The sequence below is a fragment of the Urocitellus parryii genome, chromosome 3, assembly GCF_045843805.1.
Source record: "Urocitellus parryii isolate mUroPar1 chromosome 3, mUroPar1.hap1, whole genome shotgun sequence".
Lineage (NCBI taxonomy): Eukaryota > Metazoa > Chordata > Mammalia > Rodentia > Sciuridae > Urocitellus > Urocitellus parryii.
Window position 1 is genome coordinate 38236623 of NC_135533.1, and position 24230 is coordinate 38260852.

General features: G+C 34.1%; 1 protein-coding gene across 1 annotated transcript in view; it reads right to left on the minus strand.

Annotated features, from left to right (window-relative positions):
• The window catches only part of Vwde (von Willebrand factor D and EGF domains), a 64139-nt gene extending 40695 nt beyond the window's left edge, over positions 1 to 23444 (minus strand). Inside the window, exons 1-7 of the mRNA XM_077796423.1 lie at positions 23387 to 23444; positions 18608 to 18786; positions 14598 to 14829; positions 7424 to 7489; positions 4112 to 4359; positions 3377 to 3466; positions 1429 to 1573 (exon numbers count right to left, since the gene is read on the minus strand). Of these exons, the coding sequence (XP_077652549.1) occupies positions 1429 to 1573; positions 3377 to 3466; positions 4112 to 4359; positions 7424 to 7489; positions 14598 to 14829; positions 18608 to 18786; positions 23387 to 23444 (1018 nt within the window). The remainder of the gene's footprint in view (positions 1 to 1428; positions 1574 to 3376; positions 3467 to 4111; positions 4360 to 7423; positions 7490 to 14597; positions 14830 to 18607; positions 18787 to 23386) is intronic.
• Between the last annotated feature and the right edge of the window lie 786 nt (positions 23445 to 24230).

The following is a 24230-nucleotide window of genomic DNA, read 5'->3' on the forward strand; positions in this document are numbered from 1 at the left end:
CAGCCTCAGCATCTTGGTGAGACCCTAAGCAACCTTGAGAGACCCTGTCTCAAAATATAAAATGAAAAAAAGAGTTGGAGATGTAGCTCAGTATTTGAGCACCCCTGGGTTCAATCCCTGGTATAAAAATAATTTAGAGGTGCAATAATTATGTTATGCTAGTTCTAATTAGTGCATTAATATCCTGAGAAAAGTCAATTGGGTGGTCATTGTAGGCAGGTAAGGTGTGTCTGAAGGAGGAGAGTCATTGGAACATGCTTCTGAGGTAGACATTTGTCCTAGGTGAGAGGAAGTCCCCTTCTTTCTGTTCTTGGTGGCCAGGTCCTGACCTGCTTTCCTCTGCCATGCCCTTCTTCCATGATGTTCTGCCCATCTTGGGTCCAGAACAATGGGGCCAGCCGCCTAGTAAGTGAGACCCCTGAAAACATGAGCCTCCCTAAAAACTTTTCCTCCTCTAAAATTGTTCTTGTCAGTCTTTCAGTTATAGCAGTGAAAAGCTGGATAAAATAGCATGTGGTATGTGAACAGAACTGTAATCTCTCTTATAGGTTAGGTCTATATATCTCTTACTTGATTTGATCAGAGACTTAAGGGGGAAGAGAACTCAATCAACCCAACCACTGCTCTTCATGGTTTCTCCTCTGATATTCCATCTTGTCAACACTACGAGTGGATTTCCATTCTCTTTATATGGCTGTCACAGTGAAGTGTATGCGACCTTGCAATATGACATTTGCAGAATTAGCAATTTAGATGGAAGAATTTAAAGATCCACAAACTTATCTTACATTAAGAAGTATGAAGCATGTGTTATGAGATCCGTGTTTCATAACCTGAACTTTTATTTTTTTTAATTTTTTTTTAAATATTTATTTTTTAGTATTCAGGGGACACAACAAACTTTGTTTGTATGTGGTGCTGAGGATCGAACCTGGGCCGCACGCATGCCAGGCGAGCGTGCTACCGCTTGAGCCACATCCCCAGCCCCATAACCTGAACTTTTAGTATAACTTATCACACCTCCCTCATTGAGGATGATTTGGAAAATCTTAAAAGAACAGTTTGTCCTTCAATCTCTGAAAATAAAGCAAAGAAAGGAACAAGTAAGAGAATGAGAAGCAGAATGAAAATTAGAAGGAGAAGGATGAAAAAGAAGAAAGGAAGATGACTACAGGAAGATGACTACAAAGAGGAGATTGTTCACTATTATTTTAAACATATCCTTTGATCCCAAGAAGAATAAACAGGATTTGCTTTGGCAATCATCAATTTGATCCAGCATTATTAATATGATTCAGCTATAATTTGATGTAAACATGCAGTAAAATTTAGTAGATGAGTATATTACAGGGACTTTTCCTAGAGGAGAAAAAGCATCAGTTACCATTTGAAATCTAATAACAAAATCAAATGAATTTGGTATATTACCTTGATCAACAGTTTTCAGCTTTAATGAGATTTTGCATTCTTGATCAAGCTCACTAAATTCAGAACAAACAATAGGAATTGTACTCTCTATCCTCAGCTGGTATTCTTTCCCATCTTCTGATATAGTACTCAATTCAGGTTGTAGCTGGTATAGCAATATATAGAATGTTAGGTTAAAATAGAATTTGTTTTAAAATATAATTTTAAAAACACATTTTCTTAACAGCTTTTCTTTTGCTAAATGAGCTGGTAATAACTTAAGCACTGGAATTTTTTTTAACTAAATAAAATCAATTTAGACCAAACCAATTAAAACATAAGCAGCATGCAGAGGAATACACAGAGCTGTTGTACCACTGGGTTAGATGACATTTTGATTCTCCAACCCATGGTTGGATAAGTCATGTCTAAGCTTGTCTGTGATGGGCACTGTAGAATAGAGAAAAAACAGAATTCCATTTTCTTAAACTTGTTTGCTCTTATTCCATTGTAAGTTTGGTTATTTTTAGGATTTATACTCAGCATCTTAATCAGAATTTAGTTATATTTTATAGGTAGATCAAATGATTGGTGTCACCTGAGACATCTCAACTCTCAGGATATTTATGAGTTTCTGCTTTCTACAGTTAGACTTTCTACAAGTAGACTTACTGAATACTATTGCACCCTAATCCAATTCACAGGTCAATTTTTTTTTTTTTGAGTTGGGGAATTTGATTAGCTCTCAAAAGAGACGTGCTTTAGTATTGACTATTCTGTTAGCCTAATTTGAAACAGTACTAGAGGCTAACCACTGGGCCTTGACCTTGTCTGCTGGGTGTTACCAAGCAGATCACAAGCATCCTGTCCTAAGTCTGTGTCCTTCCCCTCCCACTATGGGTAGGCTATTCTGAGGATGTGGTTCAGTCTTCTTTTCCTGGTGCCTGCTGTGTAACATGAACTTTATCTAGAAAGTTTATTTATTCTGGTCCTGAGTATTGTTCTCACAATCTATCTTTTTCCAACTTGTCTTCAAACTTAGAGTGACTGCAAATTCTAGTTCTGTGAGTGAGGAGACCTCCAGATGCATGGTTCTTGCCTGCTTGGACCTCTTGATATTGCTCCATGCCTTCCACCACTTCTGATTTCCTGTCACCTCTGCTCACCTATTAGACCCTAGTGCTACCAGCAATAATTAAATATACTGCATTGTTAAATTAGCTCAATCACTGCAATCCATAAAGACTAGAGCTCTCAGTCTTGGCCTGGTACCTGACTTCAAAAATGCACAATAAATAAATATTGATATGTTAATTTTTAGTTAAATGACAGACTGAATTATGGGGATACAGCCTAAACTTTCATCAGAGCTATTTCTTTTTTTAAATTTTTATTTATTTTTTTTAGTCATTTAGAGCTATTTCTTTAAAGATAAATCCACAAGCGCTTGAATTATGATAGTTCAACTTAGGATATGTTCACTACATTGGTTCAAAAGTGACACACATTAGATAGAAACCACACATTGAATTTTGAGTTTTGTTCTTTTCCCAGGCTAGCAATATGCCTGTGCTCTGCAGTGGCAGTGAGTCACAACTCACAGTCACCAATGTAATCATGAGGGAAAGCAACTAATACCCTACAATTTACTATGTTGCTAAGCTATGACATTAGGCAGGTTAGCTGTATTAAATGCATTTTTGACTTAACATTTTTCTCAACTTGTGATGAGTTCCTTGGAAGGTAATACCATTGTAAGTTGAAGAGCATCTGTACATATCAACCTTAGTTCATTAACAGGGACTCTCAAATTCTGTTGTGCATTAGAATTGTTGGAGTTATTTCTCAAAAATACAGAGTACTGAGTCTTACCTTTCAGATTCAGCCAGAAACCTTTATGAAAAGATCACACTGTGGGGAATTAGTTCCAGAAAAACAATCTTTCTGATTCATCCCTTCTGCTACATACCTTAATGCCTGCAAAAAATTCCTGGCTTTCGATGGCTAAACTTTGTATATGTGGTTTCTCCAAGAAAAAGATGGATGCACTACAGAATATCTATAAATACAGTTAACAAATAACCATTTAGTAAAAAAAAAAAAAGAAAAAATGTGTTATTATTATCTTTAAATTTTTAATTTAATTCTTGGTAGATAGTGCACAGCAGATAAAAGAACTAAGTAATTTAATTACTTGCCTGAAATTTAAAAAAAAATTCATCATTATAAAATATTACTCATTCAAATCTCAACATAAAGTGTCACGTAGCCTTTTCACTTAAGATGTATTTGAAAGTAGATAAACATAATATCATCATTGAAAAAATTAAAGCATTGTTTTCTAAAATATTAGAATATAATTTTAAAACCCAGAAAATACATACAGTTACAGAGACTCTTTGATAATAATCAGCATGTTGCTAAAAAAGATATTCATATGTAGTCACTAAGACTAAGTTACTGAGTCATCTAGATATCACTAGAATTGGCACAATTGCTAAAGGAAAAAAAAGAAGGAAAGCCTTAGTGTTTTCTATTCTGGGGACAAGAATCTACTCTCTCTCTCTCTCTCTCTCTCTCTCTCTCTCTCTCTCTCTATATATATATATATATATATATATATATATATACACACAATTAATATTGTTTGAACAATTAATACATTAATGAAAAAAAAAATCAAATCCAGTTTTTGTTAACATACCCTGTCTCCAAGTCTGAGATTTATGCCATCAAGTTCTAAAAGAGAAAATGCCTGAACTGTGGTCTCCTGTTTCAGCTCCTCTTTGATTTCTTGAGAAGAAAGCCTAGACCAAGCTATGAGAAATCCCACCGAGCTGTTTGTAGGGGAAACATCAAAAGCACACCTACAGAAGAGCCTGGACTCAATCAGCTCCACCACAACCTCTGGCCTTCCTGGAGGTGGAGGTGGAAATGAGGCCGACAGCTGACCTGGTGGGAGAAGAAGCATCATTTCTACTTGAGCATCTTGAAGAATGAAATAATCACAAAAAGGCTATAACTTCAGGATTTATCTTTAAAAAAGGAAATAAATTCAGTAAATGATTATTTTCTAGTAGTCAACAAAGCAGCACGTTCACATTGACAAACAATCACATAAGTATTGATTGACAGCAGGGCACCTTAAATCATCAAGCTTATATTATTGCATTTTAAATGTTTGCTCCCGAAAAGTCTGGCTCCTGAAAATAAAAGTAATTTACAATCTTTTAGTCAATCATCTTTTTTAAAAGACATAACAAACATAGTTCAGGCTTAATACATTATAATTCCTTGTTATAAAGTAGTCACTAATGTAAACTTAAATGACTTTCTTTTTTACTCTTATAATGTACTCTCATAAAGCAACTCTTCATCGCTTTAGGTTGAAAGAGCTGTTCACTGGGGAGTGATTGTACCATCAGTGAAATATATCAAGTGCTAAACAATAGTCTTATTCTTTTCACTTTTATGAGGCTAATATTTGAAATTTTTTTCTAAGAACTTGTATGAAGAGTATATATTTATATTTTAAATCTGGGTATTTGCAAAATTAAATTGGAGGATCTGAAAGGTTTTTGTTTTGTTTTTTTAAAAAAATATTTGAGTGATAAATTTTGTTTTATTTTTCTGAGTAATAAATTCTAAAATAGGTTTTAAAACTACTCTGAAATGTGCAAATAATTTTTGTTATATATATATTATAATTTTATGACAACCACAAAAACCAGTCTTTCAACTCTGTCATTTAGATTTTAGAAAATTCCAAGAGTCCTTCTTTTAAGGTCTCTTCTCTAGAGAAAATATACTTTCAGATATTTGTTAGATATCATATTTTGTTAGGTATCCTATTCCAAAGTTTCAATGATAAATAAATTGTTTTCAAATTAATTAACAAATATTTTGAGAAACATTTCAAACATAAGCCAAGTCAGCAAACTTATGTTAAATATTTTCACTCTTGTGTTACTTCCCCAAGTTATATACAATTTTGTATAGTATATATTTCCCAATTAGTTGCATAAACATTTTGAATAGCACAACAACTTGCTGAAAATTATTTTTACTGAAGGAAGAAAAGTGTTTTACTGTAAGTACAACATAAAGAAAATCCATACCTACTATGCAGATTAGCCAAATTATTATACTTGATGCTTACTGCTACTAAGGCATATTGCTTTATTCTTTTATGAATTTACATCAGAGGACCTAATTAAACAGCTTTTCATAATAACAATTTATTTAGAGAATATCAGAAAAGGAGGAAAATCTATTTGCAATTGGAACAGTCCCTGGAACACCAATTTAGTGCTTTATTTAATAACTTTTTTGTTTACTTATTTATTTTTTAATTTTTTTATTGGTGCATTATAATTATACTTGTTGGTGGGATTTGTTGTTACATGTTCATACATGCACAGGACATAACAGATTTTTAAAAGACAAAGCAAATTAATTTTTAGACCTAGCACTTTGACCATTATATCTATCCTGATTTATTTGATCTCATTATGATTTTTTTCACCATATAAATCACCTTTGTTAGAAATAGTAATTATATGTCAACTTTATCTCACTAATTTGACTAGAGGTCCCATGAAAAGGCTAATGTTTGAACAAATGTTTTAATTTTTGCCCATCTTGTAGGCATATGTCATATATTTTGTTATTTGGACTATTTTAGAGTAATTTATTTTAAAAATATTATAAGTACGCAATTTCTTAATATTTAAAATAAATTTAAAACATTAAGCAAAAATAGCAAAGAAAAAATATGGACTGAATGGAGTAGAAAAATATTGACTACCAGTAATACCTTTGGTGTTTAACTTTCAAAACTTGTTTGTCACAAATGCAATCTTCCCAGAAAACAAAATTTTTAAAAATTCTTCTTAGGTATACATGACAGTAGAGTGTATTTTAATACATTATACATATATGAAGTTTAACTTATTCTAATAAATATAACTTATTATAACCATTCTTGTGGTTGTACATGATGTGGAGTTACACTGGTCGTGTATTCATATATAGACATAGGAAAGTTATGTCCAATTCATTCTACCATCTTTCCTCTTCCCATCTCTCTCTTTCCTTCATTCCCCTTTGTCTAATTGAATGAACTTCTATCCTCCCCCACTTATTGTGTGTTAGCATCCACATATCAGAGAGAACATTCGGCCTTTGGTTTTTGGGGATTGGCTTATTTCACTTAGCATGATAGTCTCCAGTTCCATCCATTTACCTGCAAAAGTCATAAAGCCATTCTTTTTAAGGCTGAGCATTATTTCATTGTGTTTATATACCACATTTTCTTTATCTATTGAAGAGTACCTAGGTTGGTTCCATAGCTTAGCTACTGTGACTTGAGCTGCTATAAACATGAATGTGGCTGCATCACTGTAATATGCTGATTTTAAGTCCTTAACTGGGTCAAATGATGGTTCCATTCCAAGCACAGAAGACAAAATTGTACTGCAGATTATACTGCATAATGTGATTTCTTAGCTACAATATATCATAAATATTTACTAATGTCAAAGAACACACCTCTACATTTTCATGGTGTTTGCAGAATCTCTTGTAATTGCCTGCACATCAGAAATTTTTAGCCAATCAATGGTTATTATATATTTGCATCTTTATTTTACCATTATTAGAAAAAAGGCCTCTTATAAATACTGGGCATGCACATGTCTTTGAATAGATCTTGAAGATAGATTTTTTGAAGTAAAAATTGAAGCACAAACACATGTAGATTTTTAAAAGTGTTGAGATAAATTACCAACTTTTCTCATAAAAAAATTCTACCAACATTTTGTTTCCTTAATTCTTTGTACTTCTGCCAACTCTAGGAATGTATCTTAAAAGCACAATAAAGTGCTTTTTATATTTGATATGTACCAGACTGTGGCATTGTCAAATGTTAGTATATTCAACATTTAAAGTCCCAAAACATAAGTACTTTTAAAAATAGTTTATAAATACATTATTAAACACAAAATTTTATACTCACCAACACAATCCCCTCCGATTTCTATTTCTTCTGGTCCACATGTGTGTAATTTTGCATCAGAAATAGCTGCAAAAAGTTAAGGTTTTATATTTAACTGGGCATAAAGGTATAAATCTACATATAGCTAAGATGACAATTCCTTGGAGAAGTATGTTTTAATGACTAAGACAGATTTTCTTAGTTGTTCTCTCTGGGTTTATTTTTTTTTCATAATAAAAATTTTTCCCCAAAGATCAAATGGAAGTAAGGAATTATATTTCAAAACAGTCATAATTTTGTATCTTGTTTTCTAAATTTGAATCTTCATTATTAAGTAATGAAACTCACTGATGAGGATGTGAATTCTCACACATTACTGGTTGGACATACAAAATGGTATGGTAACTTTGAAAGAGTTTGATAGTTTGATGTATAACTAAGTATATTCTTATATTAATACAGCAATTGTGCGTCTTGGCATTTTCCCAGAGGGTTAAAAACTTATTTTTACACAAAAACTTGAGCAGGATATTTACAGCAACTTTATTCATAATTGTTCAATTTATGGTTTTTGTAGCTAACAATGTTAGTTTTGTATTTTAGAAATATTTGCTTAACCTAAGATTACAAGTATTTTCATCTGAAAGTGAAAATATTCCCTGGAAGATTTATATTTTTAGCTTTTACGGTTTTGTCTATGATAATTGTAATTTCTTTTTGTATTTTGATAAGAAATGTGAACTAAGTTTCTCGCATACAATCATATTTTTGCTTGTGTTGAAAATGCAATTCTTCCTTTGTAGAATTGGTTATGTTCCTGTATTGAATATCAAGTAACTGTGTTGCTCTTTTCTGGATATTATTCTTTTTCATTCATCTACCTGTTTATCCTGCTGTAAATATACACTGTCTACATTATTATTATTTTGGAATCAGTTTGAAAGTCAGGTAGTATAAGTTGTTCAACTTATTACCTTACCAAACTAGTTTTGAGTATTACAGTTATTTTGTGTTGCCATTTGAATTTTAGAATGAATTTGTCAATTTCCACAAGAAAAATTATTGACATATTTATTAGGAACATTCTGGAACTACAAATTAGTTTGTAAAGAACTAGCACATTAACATCGAGTCTTTCAATCCATAATAGTTTCTCTCTTCATTAACTTAGGCTTTTATGTTTCTCAGCAAAGTTTTATAGCTTTCCCTATACAAGTCTTGTGCATCTTTTGTCAGATTGATTCCAAAGTGTTTCATGATTTTTGGTTTATAATTGGTAAGTTAGATGAAATTTCTGAATATTCATTGCTATTATAAAAAAATGCAAATGATTTTCATGTGTTGATCTTTTTTCCTTCAACATTGTTAAACTCACCTCTGGTAGCTATTTTATAGATTCCATTGGAGTTTTTTGAAAATGGATGATCATTTCATCTGCATTTATATTCATGAGGTTATTGTTCTAGAGTTTCCTGTTCTTGTATATCTATGTTTGGTTTAAGTTTTAGAGTATGTTGTCTTCACAGAAGTTCAGAAGTAGCTCCTTTTCTTTTATGCAGAAGAGTTTATGCAAAATTGGTATTATTTCTTCCTTAAATGTTTACAAAATTCCCGATGACAACCATCTGGGCCAATTCATCTTTGTGGGATGAATTTTAACTAGAAATATAATTTCTTTTTTAAAAAAATATTTATTTTTTAGTTGTAGTTGGACATAATATCTTTTATTTCACTTACGTATTTTTATGTGGTGCTGAGAGTTGAACCCAGGGTCTCATACATGCAAGGCGAGCGCTCTACCACTGAGCCACAATCCCAGCCCTAATTTATTTTTTTAATATTTATTTTTTACTTGTAAATTGACACAATACCTTTATCTATCTATCTATCTATCTCTATCTATCTATCTATCTATCTATCTATCTATCTATTTATTTAGTGTAGTGCTGAGGATCAAACCCAGTGCCTCACACATGCTAGGCAAGCACTCTATCATGGAGTCACAACCCCAGCCCTTAGAAATATAATTTATTTAATAGATGTAAGACCATTAAGGTTATAAGTTTATTTTTAAATGGCTTTTGACTGTCAGCATATTTTAAAAAATTTGTCTTTTTCATCTAAGTTGTCAAATGTACTGGCACAAAGTAGTTCATAATAATTCTTTTTTAGTTGTAGAATTTGTAGTTTAATCACCTCTCTTATTCATGGTACTGTGTTTGTTGTAGTTGATGTTGGTGGTGGTAGTGGTAATAGGATGTGCATGTATAGTGCTGAAATTGAACCCAGGACTTTGTACATGCTAGGCTTTATCACTGAGCTATATCCCCAGTCCCAATATCATCTTTCTTTACTGATCAGACTGGCCAGAGAATTGTTAATTTTATTGAACTTCTCAAAAGATCCATCCTTTGATTTTATTGCATTTTCTTTATTGTATCTCATTGCTTTCTATTTTGATCATTCCCTTTCACCTTTTTGCTCTGAGTCTCACTTATGCTTTTTAGTCTCTTATTATATAAACAGATACTGAATTTATGACTCTTCTTGTCTTTCATTATAGATGTTTAGTGGGTTTTAACACTAATTAGCTTCAAATTTTCCTAGTATTCTAATTTTCTCTAATTTTCTTTTCTAATTTAGAGCTCAGAATTTGTTTTATATGCCAAATACTTCATATCCATTTGTAAAGAATGTTTGTGTGAATGAAGTCTTCTTTAAATGTCATTTCTATCAAGTTAATTGACAGAGTTGTTCTAATCTCCATTTTTGCTGTTTCTGTTTTTATATGCTCAATCAATTATTGGCAGATGAATGTTAATTTCCAATAATAATTATAGATTTGCCCATTTCTGTTTATAAAATCATCAGTTTTGCTTCACATATTTAGAATCTGTCATTAGGTGCATCATCATCATACAATGGAACTGTATGTCCTCTTGTTGAATTGATCATTTTATCCTTAGGAAATGACCCTTCTTTTCCCTGGTAATATTCTTTGGCCTGTAATCTACATTGTCTAATATTAATATAACTACTCTAGATTTATTGTGATTAGTGTTACTTAAGTACATCTTTTATCCTTATATCTTTTATTTAAAATTTATTTTTAGTTGTAGATGAACACAATACCTTTATTTTATTAATTTATTTTTATATGGTGCTGAGGATCTAACCCAGTGCCTCACAGGTACAAGGTGCCACTGAGCTACAACCCCAGTCCCAATCCTTATACCTTTAAACCCATTTTTCTTTATATATGAAGTATTTCTCTAGATAGCCTATAGTTGGATCTTGCTTTTAATTCCAATGTGGCAGAACAAAATGCAGAGGTCCCTCAATGATCAGGCCTTGCTGCCCTTTCATACAGGTCTGTGCTCTGCCGCACTTACTGGATCCAACATCTCTGTCCTGCTATCAGTCTGTGCACAGCACACTTACTGCTTTAGGACCTGTCACTTGCTGTGATTGCTGTTTGGCATGATTTTCCCCTTACACTTTGACCACGAACTGTTTACCCTCCAGCTCTCAGCACCAATGCCATTTCACCAGGAAAGGCTTTCTCTAGTGACATGGTATTGCAAATTACATTCTCCCCTTACCTCCATTTCTACAGCAAATTTTAATCTTTCCATTCATGCTACTTATAGCAATTACTAACTGCACAAATATTTTGTGCTGTGAAGTCAGGGACCACTGTGGGAAATTAATGACAAAATAAATATAAATTATTTCATTTACTAAAATTTTTCATGTATTCCCCAAAACAAAATAAGAATATATTTCTCTAGCATTATCTTCATAAATCAATCTCTATTCTTGTGTAGACAATAATGCCTTATTTCCTTAGAAGTTTTGACTAGTGATGATATATTCACAAGAAATTTTGAAAATAATATGACTGTGAAAATATAATGGAAAACTGGGATGTTTGACATTGTTTATGGAAAAAAAGAGTTACAAACCTGCAAAATATTAAAACTGTTATTTTTGCACTGCCAATACAAATAAATACTTAAGAAAACTCTTCATGCTGGCATTAAGAAATAGTTTTTCATGAGGTTAAAGAAGATAGAAACTTTAAAGAAACTCTTTTTCCTAATAATACTGGTTCATATTCTATATCTATAATGAGTAAAATGATTTTTTTGTGGGACCAGGGGTTGAACCCAGGGCCTTAGTGCATGCTAGGCGAGCACTCTACCAGCTGAGCTATATTCCCAGTCCAGTAAAATGATTTTTGAGATTGGACATTTAGTATGGCTAATTTGGTTATTAAAACTCAAAATAAGGGTTTATTTTAACTACTCTAATACTTGAATAACTATTTTATTTGTTTTGCTGCATGTATGTTATTTAGGGTTTGCTAGTTTGTGGACTCTAAAATATTTATGTGTTGTGTTACTGACATAATTAAATACTATTTGCTGAATCAAATGTTTACATAAGTTGAATACTCTGATCTGCAATAGTATCTCCCAGCATTTTCAGTCTCCCACATGTGATATGGTTGGGCCCAGATAACACACTGCAGGTTAGTTTCTTTTCCAAATCAGTGATACATGAGAACATCCATCCTTCTAGAGAGAGTACAGGATAAATCCCCAATTTATCAGCTTCATCACTGTCTAACCAATCTAAGCCAAAAAAAAATGATGTCTTTCTGTTTTGAGCTTCTTGCATCTGAAGGGTTATGCCACTAGTTCTATTAAATACTGTTATCATTTGTTGAATCTCTTTTTATTCAAAATACCAAGTCATGACATCCTGATGTAAAGGACACATTATCTCTTTTGGAAGAGTTCCTAAGTCATAATTGAGTAGAGAGAAAAATGAAACAGTGTTTCATTAAGCTCAATTATCGTTGGTGAGCTTTACATTAGTATGTTCTGGGCACTCCAAAAACGGTCTCTATTTCACAACATCCTTAGTGAACATCATGGTCAGAGTCAGACTCATGAGTCTGGGGTGAATTCTTCATCTGTGACTGTCATGTCTCCTCTTGGATAACAGACCAAATAGAACTTGATTACCCTCTCTTCACAATCTAATATTTACACCCCAGCCTCAGTAACTCAAGCAAAAATCCTAGATACTTACTGTCTTTGATTCCTCTCTTTCCTTCTCCCATATCTAGTTCACCAGGTCTGTCTGAAAATGACACCTAGTCTAAGAATTTCCACCCCTGTCCCCTTTAAGACACCACCATTTCTCTATGGAATGAATGCAACAGCCTACAGGCATCTTTCTGCAGGAGTAATGTCATTTTAAATTCAATCCCAAGAGTGTATTACTCACCTTTTTAAAAGTCCCTAAGATTTTACACTGTAGTTATGACTCAATCTAAGTTTTTACCATGAACTGAAGACCCTACATTTACCACCACCTTCTTGCTTCTCTGACCTCATCTCCTAAGACAATCCACTTGCTCTATTCGTGGCCAGATTTCCTCCATCAGTTCTATCTTCATACCCAGCTGAGGACATTTACATTTGCTGTTCTTTCTACTGAGAATGCTTTACCTCCATATTTTTTCTTGACTGCCATTTGCCTCATTCAGATGTCAGCCCAAGCTCATCAGCTGTTCAGAGATTTCCACAGGTATCCTTTATTATAGCATCCCTATGCCAACCCATTCCTATTGCATGCACCAGTTTTCTTTATTTTATACCATACTAATTTCCAAAATAGTTTTATTTTTGTTTTTTGATCAATGTTTTAGTTTAGAATAACTTTAGAATCTCACAAAACAGAACACTTTAAAAAGTAACCTAGAGTGGCTAAGGTTGTGGCTCAGCAGTAGAGCACTTGCCTAGCACGTGAGAGGCCCTGGGTTCAATCCTCAGCACCACATAAAAATAAATAAATAAAACAAATTATGTCCAACTACAACTAAAAATTAAATATTTTATTTTTTTAAAAAAAGTAACCTAGAGCTTTTCTATACATCCCTTATCTATGTTCTGCAAATGTTAACATATTACAAAACCATGATACATTTATCAAAGCTAAGAAGTTGACTTTAGGTTTAGCCTCTTAAATAAACTGAAGATTCCTACTGATTGCCCTTTCTGTTCCAGTGTCCAATCCAGGATATCATATTAAATTATATGTCATGTTTTTTTCTAATTTATGACAGTTTCTCACTTGTTCTTGGTGTCTCATAATTTTGACATTTTAAAAACATACTATTCAGGTGTTCTGTAGACTGTTCTTTAATGTGAGTTTACATAAATTTTCTCATGATTAGACTTGGTGTATGGATTTGGGGGAAGAAGACCAAAAAAGAGTCGTACCCTTTTAATGACTGTTATCAGGAGATACATGATATCCACATGCTTTATCACTACTTATGTTGACTTTGATCAAATGTAGGACCTGCCAAGTGTCTTCACTGTAAAATTATGATTTTTTTCCTTTCCATACACTATTATTTGCAAGCAAGTCACAAAGTCTGTCCCACAGTTAAAATGAGAATAAACAAGCTCCATCTTCTAAGTAGAATAAAAGCTAAAATTATTATTCACAATTCTTCTTTAAGAAAGCTGTGTCTTCTTTCCTATATTTATTTCTCTAATCATATACTTGTACAATAAATGAATATTTATAGTAAGTGGATATTAATTAATATAGTGAATGGCTATTCTTTTTATTCTTTAAGATATACCCATTTTATTTTTATATATTGTCCGAGGGATTTCAGCAGAATATAAGTTTCATGAGGACAAAGATTTCATTTGTCTTATTCAGCACTGTGACCTTAAGGCCTAAAATACTTGCTGGAACTGGATAAACAGTCAATAACTATTGGTGAGAGAAAGTTAAAATGAGATAAAATCCAGATTTTAATAACTCAGCATCCTCCATCCTTTAATTAAAAAGGGGAAGAGTGCAAGAAAATCAATGAATTTTTAACACACTCAATAATTATGTGCAGGGGGAATAAGGTCAGGAGCCTCCTTTGATACTTCCACATCAGTATATAGTTTTGAGCACTTTAACATCTTGGCCAAGAATCCTAAATGAACCTGGCCAAAGTAAACACCAAATTTAGATTCAGTTTTGTGAAAACGGCAGACAAGTCTGTTACTGCGATTTGCAATAGCTCCATACCACCCGTCCAGAGACAAGCACAAATGCACCCACCCACAGTTCCATGATTAGCAGCTCATGTGTATTACTGCTGTTTTCTTACCTTCTGCACAATAGCCCATACATCCCTGAGTGGGTTGTAGTAAGTACACATAAAATTGCCCACAGTTTCGTACAGACACTGGGATTTGAAAGAGACAGCAGTCTTTTGTAGTGCTAAACAAAAACTGCCACGTGGCACAAGCTGTCAGTTGCTTTATCTCCCCAGGAGAAGGCAGTGTTTCTGAATCTCTTAGAGAAAGCCAGATGGGGGCCTGAGTTCCACAGTGGTTCATCTTTTGCATCAGAGAAAACAAGAATTGAAAATACAATTTATTTTCATACAGGTACAGCAATTACTTTGCATTTCTTCTAGACAACATTTAAAATATTAAATTATCAATCATTTAAAATTAATCAGTCGTACCTATAGGACACAAGAAAAATTAATATTAATTTACTACAAATACTTTGATTTACTGCTTTAATGGTAAATTTGAACCAAATAGATTGATTCTATTTGTTACATTATTGTAAAAAAAGAGAAATTCTTTGTCAGATAACTTCCTAAAATAGCTTGATGAACTTTCTAAAACAAGGTAAATCAATCTGAAGTAATCTTCACAAAGAAAAATTGGTCTTGGAAATTTCTTACAAAATAGATGGGAATATTATATGTAAGAAGCTGATGCAGAGTTCAAGATGCAACAAAAATCAGAGGAGAAGGAAGACATTGTTCAAAATCTAACCAGGGACAAACTATTTGGTAATTTGAGAAAAAAAGTGAAGCAAAAAGCTCACATGAAGCCTACTGTATAAATTACTCACAGGTGGAAAAATAGAAAACTAATGAAGAAGAAATAAGAAGAAACTGTATATTATTTGGGAAGAACTGACTGAACTCATGACCTTGGACAAGACACTCAACGTCCTTCTCTTTTTTATGAAGGGATAGTAGTTCCCATCCAAAGTGCTATAGTGAAGTGTAAATGAAGCAATGTAATCTAAAAATTCTATGACCATAAATACACAATTTACAAAAAATAATACAGATGTCTAATGCATTAGAATATTTGGTATTGGAAAAGGCATATCTATCTATTTATGTGGGAATTAAAAATTAGCATTATGTTTTATTCATATATTTATATATTTTTTATTTAGGTGCTGGGGGTTTAACCCAGGGTTGCTTTACCCCTAAGCTTTTCATTACCCCAACACTTTTCATTACCTTGAGACAGGGTCTCACTAGGTTGCTTAGGACCTCAATAAGTTGTTGAGGCTGATTTTGAATTTGTGATCCTCCTGTCTCAGCCTCCTGGATCTCTGAGATTACAGACTTGTACCACCATGCCCATCAACATTATGTTTTAAATAATGTATATATCAAAGCCTCAAAAAGACATTAGTCTTCACCAATCTTACATTTAAAAATAAATCTTACTAAACATACTAAAATGATAACAAGATTATATGTACATTTGCTAAAATTGTAGAATTAATTATTATGGCAAAATTCTCAATGTGCACATATAGGGCAATCACATAAGTGCATATAGTATGTTCTTATTACAGAATATTGCTTTAAAACTGATGTAGAGAATTTATAAATGGAACATACTAATCCTATAGCTATAACTAAGAAAAAGTATGTTACACATTTGAACATAAAGCATAACCTACAAAACAATATATATATAATAGAAAAGCAAATGTTAATGATAGTTATTAATGTGTTGATAGATTGTGAATAAGCGCTGTTCTATTTCTATCCTTTCTTTATTTCCTTAGCATTCTAGAATACACATGTATTATTTTAAATTCACAAATAGAAATTTATTTAAATAGACTTATATTTTCCTGTAAGGAAAAATAAAATACGATTGAGTCTTAACTTGAATGCTCTAAATCCTTGGTTCAAAAAGGGAATAAGAGGTTGGGACAAGGAACTCTTCTCCACAGGGCACAGGAAAACCATTTTGTTTTTACAGTTGGGTGAGATTCTGTAATCTACAAATGATCAGCTCAGCCAAAGAAAAAGAGCACAAATATTTAAGAATGTAGTGAATTTCATCCAATTTTCTTAAAGGTTATTTTTAAATTCTGACTTTTTAGCTACTTGTAAATTAAATGTCACAAAGTGACAAGCAAATAAGCAAAAAAGAGAAAAGAGACTTGGCTACAATGGCACAAGTCAAAATAGAATGTCTTTAAAATATGAATGTCTTTTCTGAGGTCTTTTTACACTAGAGCTTAAACAGAAAAATAATTTCTGCTTCTGCATAATTTGCAAAGTGTGTATACTGATAAGCAAAACAAATCTTCTTCTGAGACATCATCCTGAATGACATGGTCTCACATCAAGTGTTAAACAGTAGCTTCATGTCCTCTAGGTCAAACTAAAATTTAACTTTAAGAATAAAATCACACCTAATGCAGTGAGATTACATATAGGAAAATCATGAGTGATGAAAGTACCTTTAGTAACTTGACAAGTGTGACATGGATGCATTTCTTGAAAATTACAGAGTCTGTCTTAGCTACCTATCACATCTGAACACTTGCTTATTCCTGGACTCTGTTGGAGGCTTGTGACTGGGGAAAGGGCTCATGCTGAGGGAGATACTGCATATTGTACAGCCTCCTCCCAGGTAATGACTTCAGTTATGTGATTCAGACTCTGCCTGTGTGCACATCTTTAAAATGAAGTAACAAAAGTAACCTCAAAGCCTCAGTAGGAGATCAAGTGAGGTTACCTAGGTGATCACGTCCACCAGTGCAAGAAATGCATGAGCTGCAAAATAAATGTCAGGTTCACATCCTTCCTTTCCATTTTGATCCTATAACTTGGGAAATTGAGGAAATAAGTTTAGTTTTAAGTGATTCAGACTTACATTCCTTAGATCATTTGGTTAAAATGTGATAGCAATAGTGATAGTTCAACTGCAAGTCTAACTGGTCAAAAGTGTCACAAGTAGAGATGATGTCTATGTCATGATAGCATCTTCAACTGAATGGAGACTACTGATAAATTAGGGGAAACTTGCATTTGAAAATCACAATTTACACTAACTGAACTTCTCAATGGAAATTCAAGGAAGATCATGACAAGGACTGAAAGTTGACTGAAAAACACCTAAGACATCCTGCCTTTGGAGTCTATTTTACTTGTGCTTATTCTTTGAGACATTTTGGGAGAAAACGAGTTTGTAAAGTAAGTCATTTTGCTTAGATGATTAAACAAGACACCGTCAGGATCAAAATCATATCGTGCATTCAAAACAGTAAATTTTGTGAAAAGTTGCAGAAAATTAGATCTGGTGTGACTGAATGTAAAAAAAGTTCGAAAACTTAAAGTTTTAAAAATAACTTCATGACACAGTTAAACATATCTGACAAAGTTAAGCATGATGTGCTTAAAAAACATATGCTTGTCTGTTCGTAAGTGAATAAAAAGAAAATAAGTTGGCCACACCAATTGTGGGCTTATAGAAGAAGTCACAGTGGGATGAGGCCAGAGGCCTCTGTGTATTCAATTTGCTGCAGATGCATTGTCAGCATGTTGGGTCGGGAAATACTTGGAGATTTCACTGCCAAGCTGGTTCTCTTCAGTTTGAAATAGGAGGTGGTCAGCTTATTAATTTCAAGCCAGCGGAGTCAAACCAAAGCACAAAAACATACAAAATTTACTGTTTGCAGGTTACCTGTGGTTAAGCAGAGGAGTCCTGTAGACTGACTGACTGCCTATGTTCAAAGCTTGGCTTTGAACTGGAAACTGTTAACTAGGTGACTCTAGAAGGATTATGCATGAGAATATCTGTGTCCTGAATAGTTTGATGAAAAAAAAAATATTTACTGGTAGATTGTAACCTGGGGTTATGAAAATTATATAAGATATTGCAGACTGCATGGAGGACAACATCATTACCATTACTATTATCATTACACTAGGCTATGCCTTCAAATTACCTCAAGCTAATAATTAAACTAACATTTCAGCATAGGAAATAAACTGTAAATAATAAGACTCAATCCTTATATGAAAATGCACATAAGAAGTGTGAACTGAAGTACCTCAACACATTTAGTTGGCATCTCAGCAGGTCTGTCAAAGAGGAGAAATCGATACCATCCAGAAGAAAGGGAATGATCACATATCATCTCTTGAGCAGCCGACTGCTGGAGGTGCATCGAGTCAAAATGAACATTTCTATAAGGACTCTGAAGTAACCTGTGGCCCCCAGGAGAGCATTCTGGAGATAGACAGAAAGATAGGTGTCTTTGTGAAATGTGTTTTGCTCATTGGCATAATTCAGTCTTCAAATTAAAAAAAAAAAAAAGCAAATAAACTCACTTTTGTACAGAGACCATCTGAAATCTCAGGGTCTCTTAAAAAGTCAAAGGTGACTTTTCTTGAACTTTCTATAAACACAATAAACAAATCAAGAAAACTAGAATGTATTGTTGAGGTACTTAAACTTTCAGAACTTTATTTTCATTTAATCTGAGTAAGGCAACAGAACTAATTGCTCTTGGATTAGAATATGTTTGTTATGTTCATCTCAAGTCACACGCCCTACAATGTCATATCATTATGACCCTCCACAAGTAGCTTTCCTCCAAAGTAAATACAAAAATCCCAAATCCTACCTCTGCCAGATCCTGAAATGCAACAAAGTGAACTAATCTTTTAATGTCAATTCCATTTTTGCAATTTGTGAAGCACCTGGTACAGGAAGGAATATAGTTTTAAAGTCCAATCTTCCTCCTTCCAACCCCCATCCTGGGGATAGATAAAACCCAGGACCTTGCTCAAATTAGGCAAGGGCTCTACCATTGAGTACATCCCCAACAACTGAGCAACCTCTCCAGCCTGCCCATCTTCTTTCCATCTTTCCTTCCCTCCTGCCTGCCTCCCCATCTTCTTCCTTATGTCCATCCTATCAAAAGTACCATTTTACAATGAAGCACAAGAAAATGAATGGTTGAAGGAAGAAGGCTGGAAGAAGAAACAAGAACAGGGAGGAAGGAACAGATCTGATGTTCTTCTAGGGAACCTGTCTTCTGAGCAGTCTTTGCTTTGACCTGGAAGATACTTTTTGCCAAATTCCACATAGGCAGAACACAAAGCTGCTTTCCTCAGCAGGAGGAAAGGAGAGAACAGCAGGCCGAAAAACAATCTTTCTGTCTGTTTTTGTGCCAAAACCCTGCCGTTTTTGTTACTATAGCTCTGTAGTATTTAATGTCTGATGATGCCTCCCTCATCACTTTTCTCTATAAGGATTGCTTTGGCTATTCTGGGCCTCTTGTTTTTCTAAATGAATTTCATGACGGGCTTTTCCTATTTCTATGAAAAATGTCAGTGGAAATTTAATAGGAATTGCATTAAATCTACATAGAGCTGTTGACAGTATGGCCATTTTGACAATATGCATTCTGCCTATCCAAGAACATGGGAGATCTTTCCATCTTCTAAGGTCTTCCTCAATTTCTTTCTATATTGTTGGGTAGTTTTCACTGTAGAGGTCTTTTACTTCTTTTGTTAGGTCGATTCTCAAGAATTTTATTATTTTTTGAGGCTACTGTGAATGGGATAGTTTTTCCTGATTTCTGTTTCAGCTAATTCGTCATTGGTGTATAGGAATGCAATTGATTTATGGGTATTAATTTTATATCCTGCTACTTTGCTGAATTTGTTTATGAGTCCTAGAAGCTTTTTGATGAAGTTTTCTGGCTCTTCTAAATAAAGAATCATGTCATTGGCATATAGGGATAATTTGAGCTCTTATTCATATCTCTTTAATTTCTTTCTTTTGTCTAATTGTTCAGACTAAGGTTTCCAGGACTATGTTGAATAGAAATGATCAAAGAGGCACCCTTCCTTGTTGCAGTTTTTAGAGGGAATGCTTTCAATTTTTTTTTTCCATTTAGAATGACGTTGACCTTGGACTTGGCATTGGTAGCTTTTACTATGTGGAAGTATAGTCCTACTATCCCTAGTTTTTCTAGTATTTTGAAGATGAATAGATGCTGTATTTTTGTCAAATGCTTTTTCTGCATCTATTGAGATAATCATGTGATTCTTGTCTTTAAGTCAATTGATGTGATGAATTATGTTTATTGATTATTCTGAATGTTGAACCAACCTTGCATCCCTGGAAAGAACCCCATTTGATTGTGATGAACTATCTTTTTTGTGTTTTTGTAAATGACTTGCCAGTATTTTATTAAGAAGTTTTGCATCTATTTTCATGAGGGCTATTGATCTGAAGTTTTCTTTCCTTGATGTGTCTTTGTCTTGTTTTGGTATCAGGGCGATACTAGCTTCATAGAATGAGTTTGGACAGGTTCCCTCCTTTTCTATTTCGTGGAATAATTTGAGGAGGATTAGTGTTAGTTTTTCTTTGAAGGTCTGATAGAACTTGGCTGAGAACCCATCTGGTCCTAAGCTTTTCTTTATTGTTAAGCCTTTGACGATATCTTCAATTTCATTGCTTGAAACTGATCTTTTAAAATTGTGAATGTTCTCCTGATTCAATTGGGTAGGCCATATGTCTCTAGAAATTTCTTAATGTTTCATGATTTTCTATTTTATTGGAATACAGTTTTCAAAGTAGTTTCTGATTATCGTCTATAAAAATGGCAGTTATTGGCACAAAAGCAGACATGAAGAACAATGGAATAGAATAGAAGACACATAGGCATACCCATATAAATACAGTTATCTCATACCATACAAAGGTGCCATTAAGGAGGCTGGGCACAATGGTGCATGCCTGTAATCCCAGTGATTCAGGAGGCTGAGAGAGGAGGATCATGAGTTCAAATCCTGCCTCAGCAAAGCTGAGCAACTCAGTGAGACACTGTCTCTAAATAAAACATAAAATAGGGCTGGGAATGTACTCAGTGGTTGAGTGCCTCTCAGTTAAATTTCAAGTACCCCCTCTCCAAAAAAAAAAAAAAATACATTGGAGAAAAGATAGCCTCTTCAACAAATAGATATAGGGATTTGATAGCTAACAGTTCAGTATTTCTTTCTTTCTTAATTGATAATATTGTTCTAAAGTTACCTATAGTAATTGTTGCACATATCTGTGAACATACTAATGTCATAGAACTGTACACTTTAAGTGAGCAAATTATATATGATTTATAGCTTAGTAAAGCTGCTTGAAAGAAACCTCAATAAATATTTTTATTCACCTCTTCTATTTCTAGAGTACTAAAAATAAATTATTAACTTTATCATGATATGATCTTGATATACACCTAGAAAAAGATAATATTTATCTTCTGCAAAGAGATTACAAAGCTACTCTACAGAGTCAACAGGGGTTATGTGATCGAGAAGTAAAGCATGAAAGCATCTTCCTTGATTAATATTGGTCATGCTGTTGAGAAATATTTTATATAACTGTAATAAATGCATATTTAATATGATATTAGTGTAAATGTGCTTAAAATATTATTTATAATAGTGTTACTAGAAATTAGGAAAGGCAGGGGGGAGGAGGGATAGAGGTTGCTTCGGTAGGTACCAAAGTACAGTTTCACAAAAGAAGTTAAGTCCTAATGTTCTACAGCACAGTAGAGTGACTGTAGTTCACTGTAATTTGTCAAATTTTTTAAAGAATTAGAAGTTCAAATGTTCTCAAGGCCAAGAAATGATTTAAAATATTTAAGGAGATGGAAATACTACTCAAATTTGATCATTTGATATTTTATGCATGTAGTAAATTGTCACATAGTACCATCTACATATGTAAAATTATTATGTGCTAATTTAAGAATAGTTCTTCATGAAGACAGAAAATCTGTAAGTAAACCAAAGAAGGAACAGGCCAATTTTAAGCTTTATTACTTCAGAAAATGATGAATACATTGGGTTCTAATATTCTTTTAAAAATTTTACATGGGAGAAAGCATGCCTCTTCCTTTTACAGAACAAACGTATATGAGTAAAACTGATTAAGATCAGCAAGATAAGAAGAAAATGACACGGTAAACGGTTGTAAATATTACACATGGCCTCCCCCCTCCCCCCGCCCCAAGGTGCAGAGAGTTTTGCACAGATCAGCTTTACTTCTGAAAAACATGAGAGAACTTACAATATAAGAGCAAGTCATCTTTCATTTAATGTTCCTATTTGTACTTTGGAACATTAAAAACAAGCAGGAAGAACAAATGAATGTGCTTTGTTTTATATTAGTTTAACTTCGAGATATTTTAAGCTGTTTTCTTAGTCATAGGTTAAATAAGTGAGCAGGGATACTCTTTCTATAAAGATCTCTTTTACAGTAGGAAGCCTGATTCTGACAGATAACATGAAAAATACCATACACAAAGCTTAGCTTAGAGATTTACTATAGAAATACAATATTCACTAATTAATTATTCCGGGGGGTGAGGATAGGTGTGGGGTGGAAATCGTGTGGTTTGGAATTTAAGTCTTCTGATAATTCGATCCACTTGCCTGCAGGATACCAGACAGTCAGCGAAAGATTCTTACAACAAGTTAAAAGGAATTTAAGCAGAGTAACATCAGGAAAAGAAGAAACAAAAAAAAAAAAAAAAAAAAAAAAAAAAAAAAAAAAAAAAAACAGAACCGAGAGTCCAAAAGAAAAAGAGGAGGCAACACTGGCCTGGGCGCAAACTAAAAACCGAAAGGTACCATGCTGTAAAGCCGCCGCCTCAAAGACAGAGGTGGGACAGGTGGAGGATGAGACAGTGAGGAGCGGACCTCAGACATCCACCAAGATGCCCCCAGACTTTCCTCCCATTATCCTAGAAGGCAGCTCCCACCCGCAGGCGGCGCTCCAACGCTCCCACCCTCCAGCGACCTACCTGGCTGACCTTGCGCCCGGGCCAGGAGCACCAGTGCCACCGCCAGCGCCCAAGCTTCGCCGGGCATCCCAGCTGCGGTGGGTAGGGCCACTGGCGTCTCAACGCCGGGGCGGCGGGTGCCAGGAGGATGGGCCGCCTCGGGTCTCAGCCTTTCACTCTCAGGCTTGTTCAGTTTTCCCCAAAGCTGGGAGTCCTTTCTCTGGGGCGCCACCAGTCCTTCCCGGGAATAGCGCCAAGAGCCTTTGTGTACTCCCGCTCCTAGACTCCTCCTCCCAGCCTGGGAGCCTCTGCGCTGAAAACCACGCCCAACCTGTTCTAGGTGAACTGCTGGCTGTGACTCCACCACCTTGGATGTCCCCCGCATTCGCACTGTCAGAGAGGAGCTCCGGACATAACTTGGCATGTAGGTTGTCATGACAAATGCTTAATATTTAGTAATCTTAGAAACTGTTCAGATGGACGCCAGTGAAAAGAAACCCTGGAAACCAATGCCTTATGTCTTAATCCTGTAATTGGCGATTAAGATTAATAATTGGCGATTAATAATTAATTTTAATTAATTAATAATTAATTATTTAATAAATAATTAATTTTTAATTCATAATAATTGGAGATTAATAGTTATATTCTCTCGTATAATTGACCTTGCTTCCCGAAAGATGCTTCCAACATTTTAGGTCTCAGTGATGAGCAACGTAGGAGGGAGTAGAGATTAATTCTGCAATGATAGAATCCCTCTCCTCTGCCTCCGTAACAGGTTTTCAGAAGTGGAAGGGTCTGAACTCAGATATTACCCAGGTCTATCATGTATATGCGGAGCCATCTCAGTTATCCAGTAGTAAACCTGTAACCC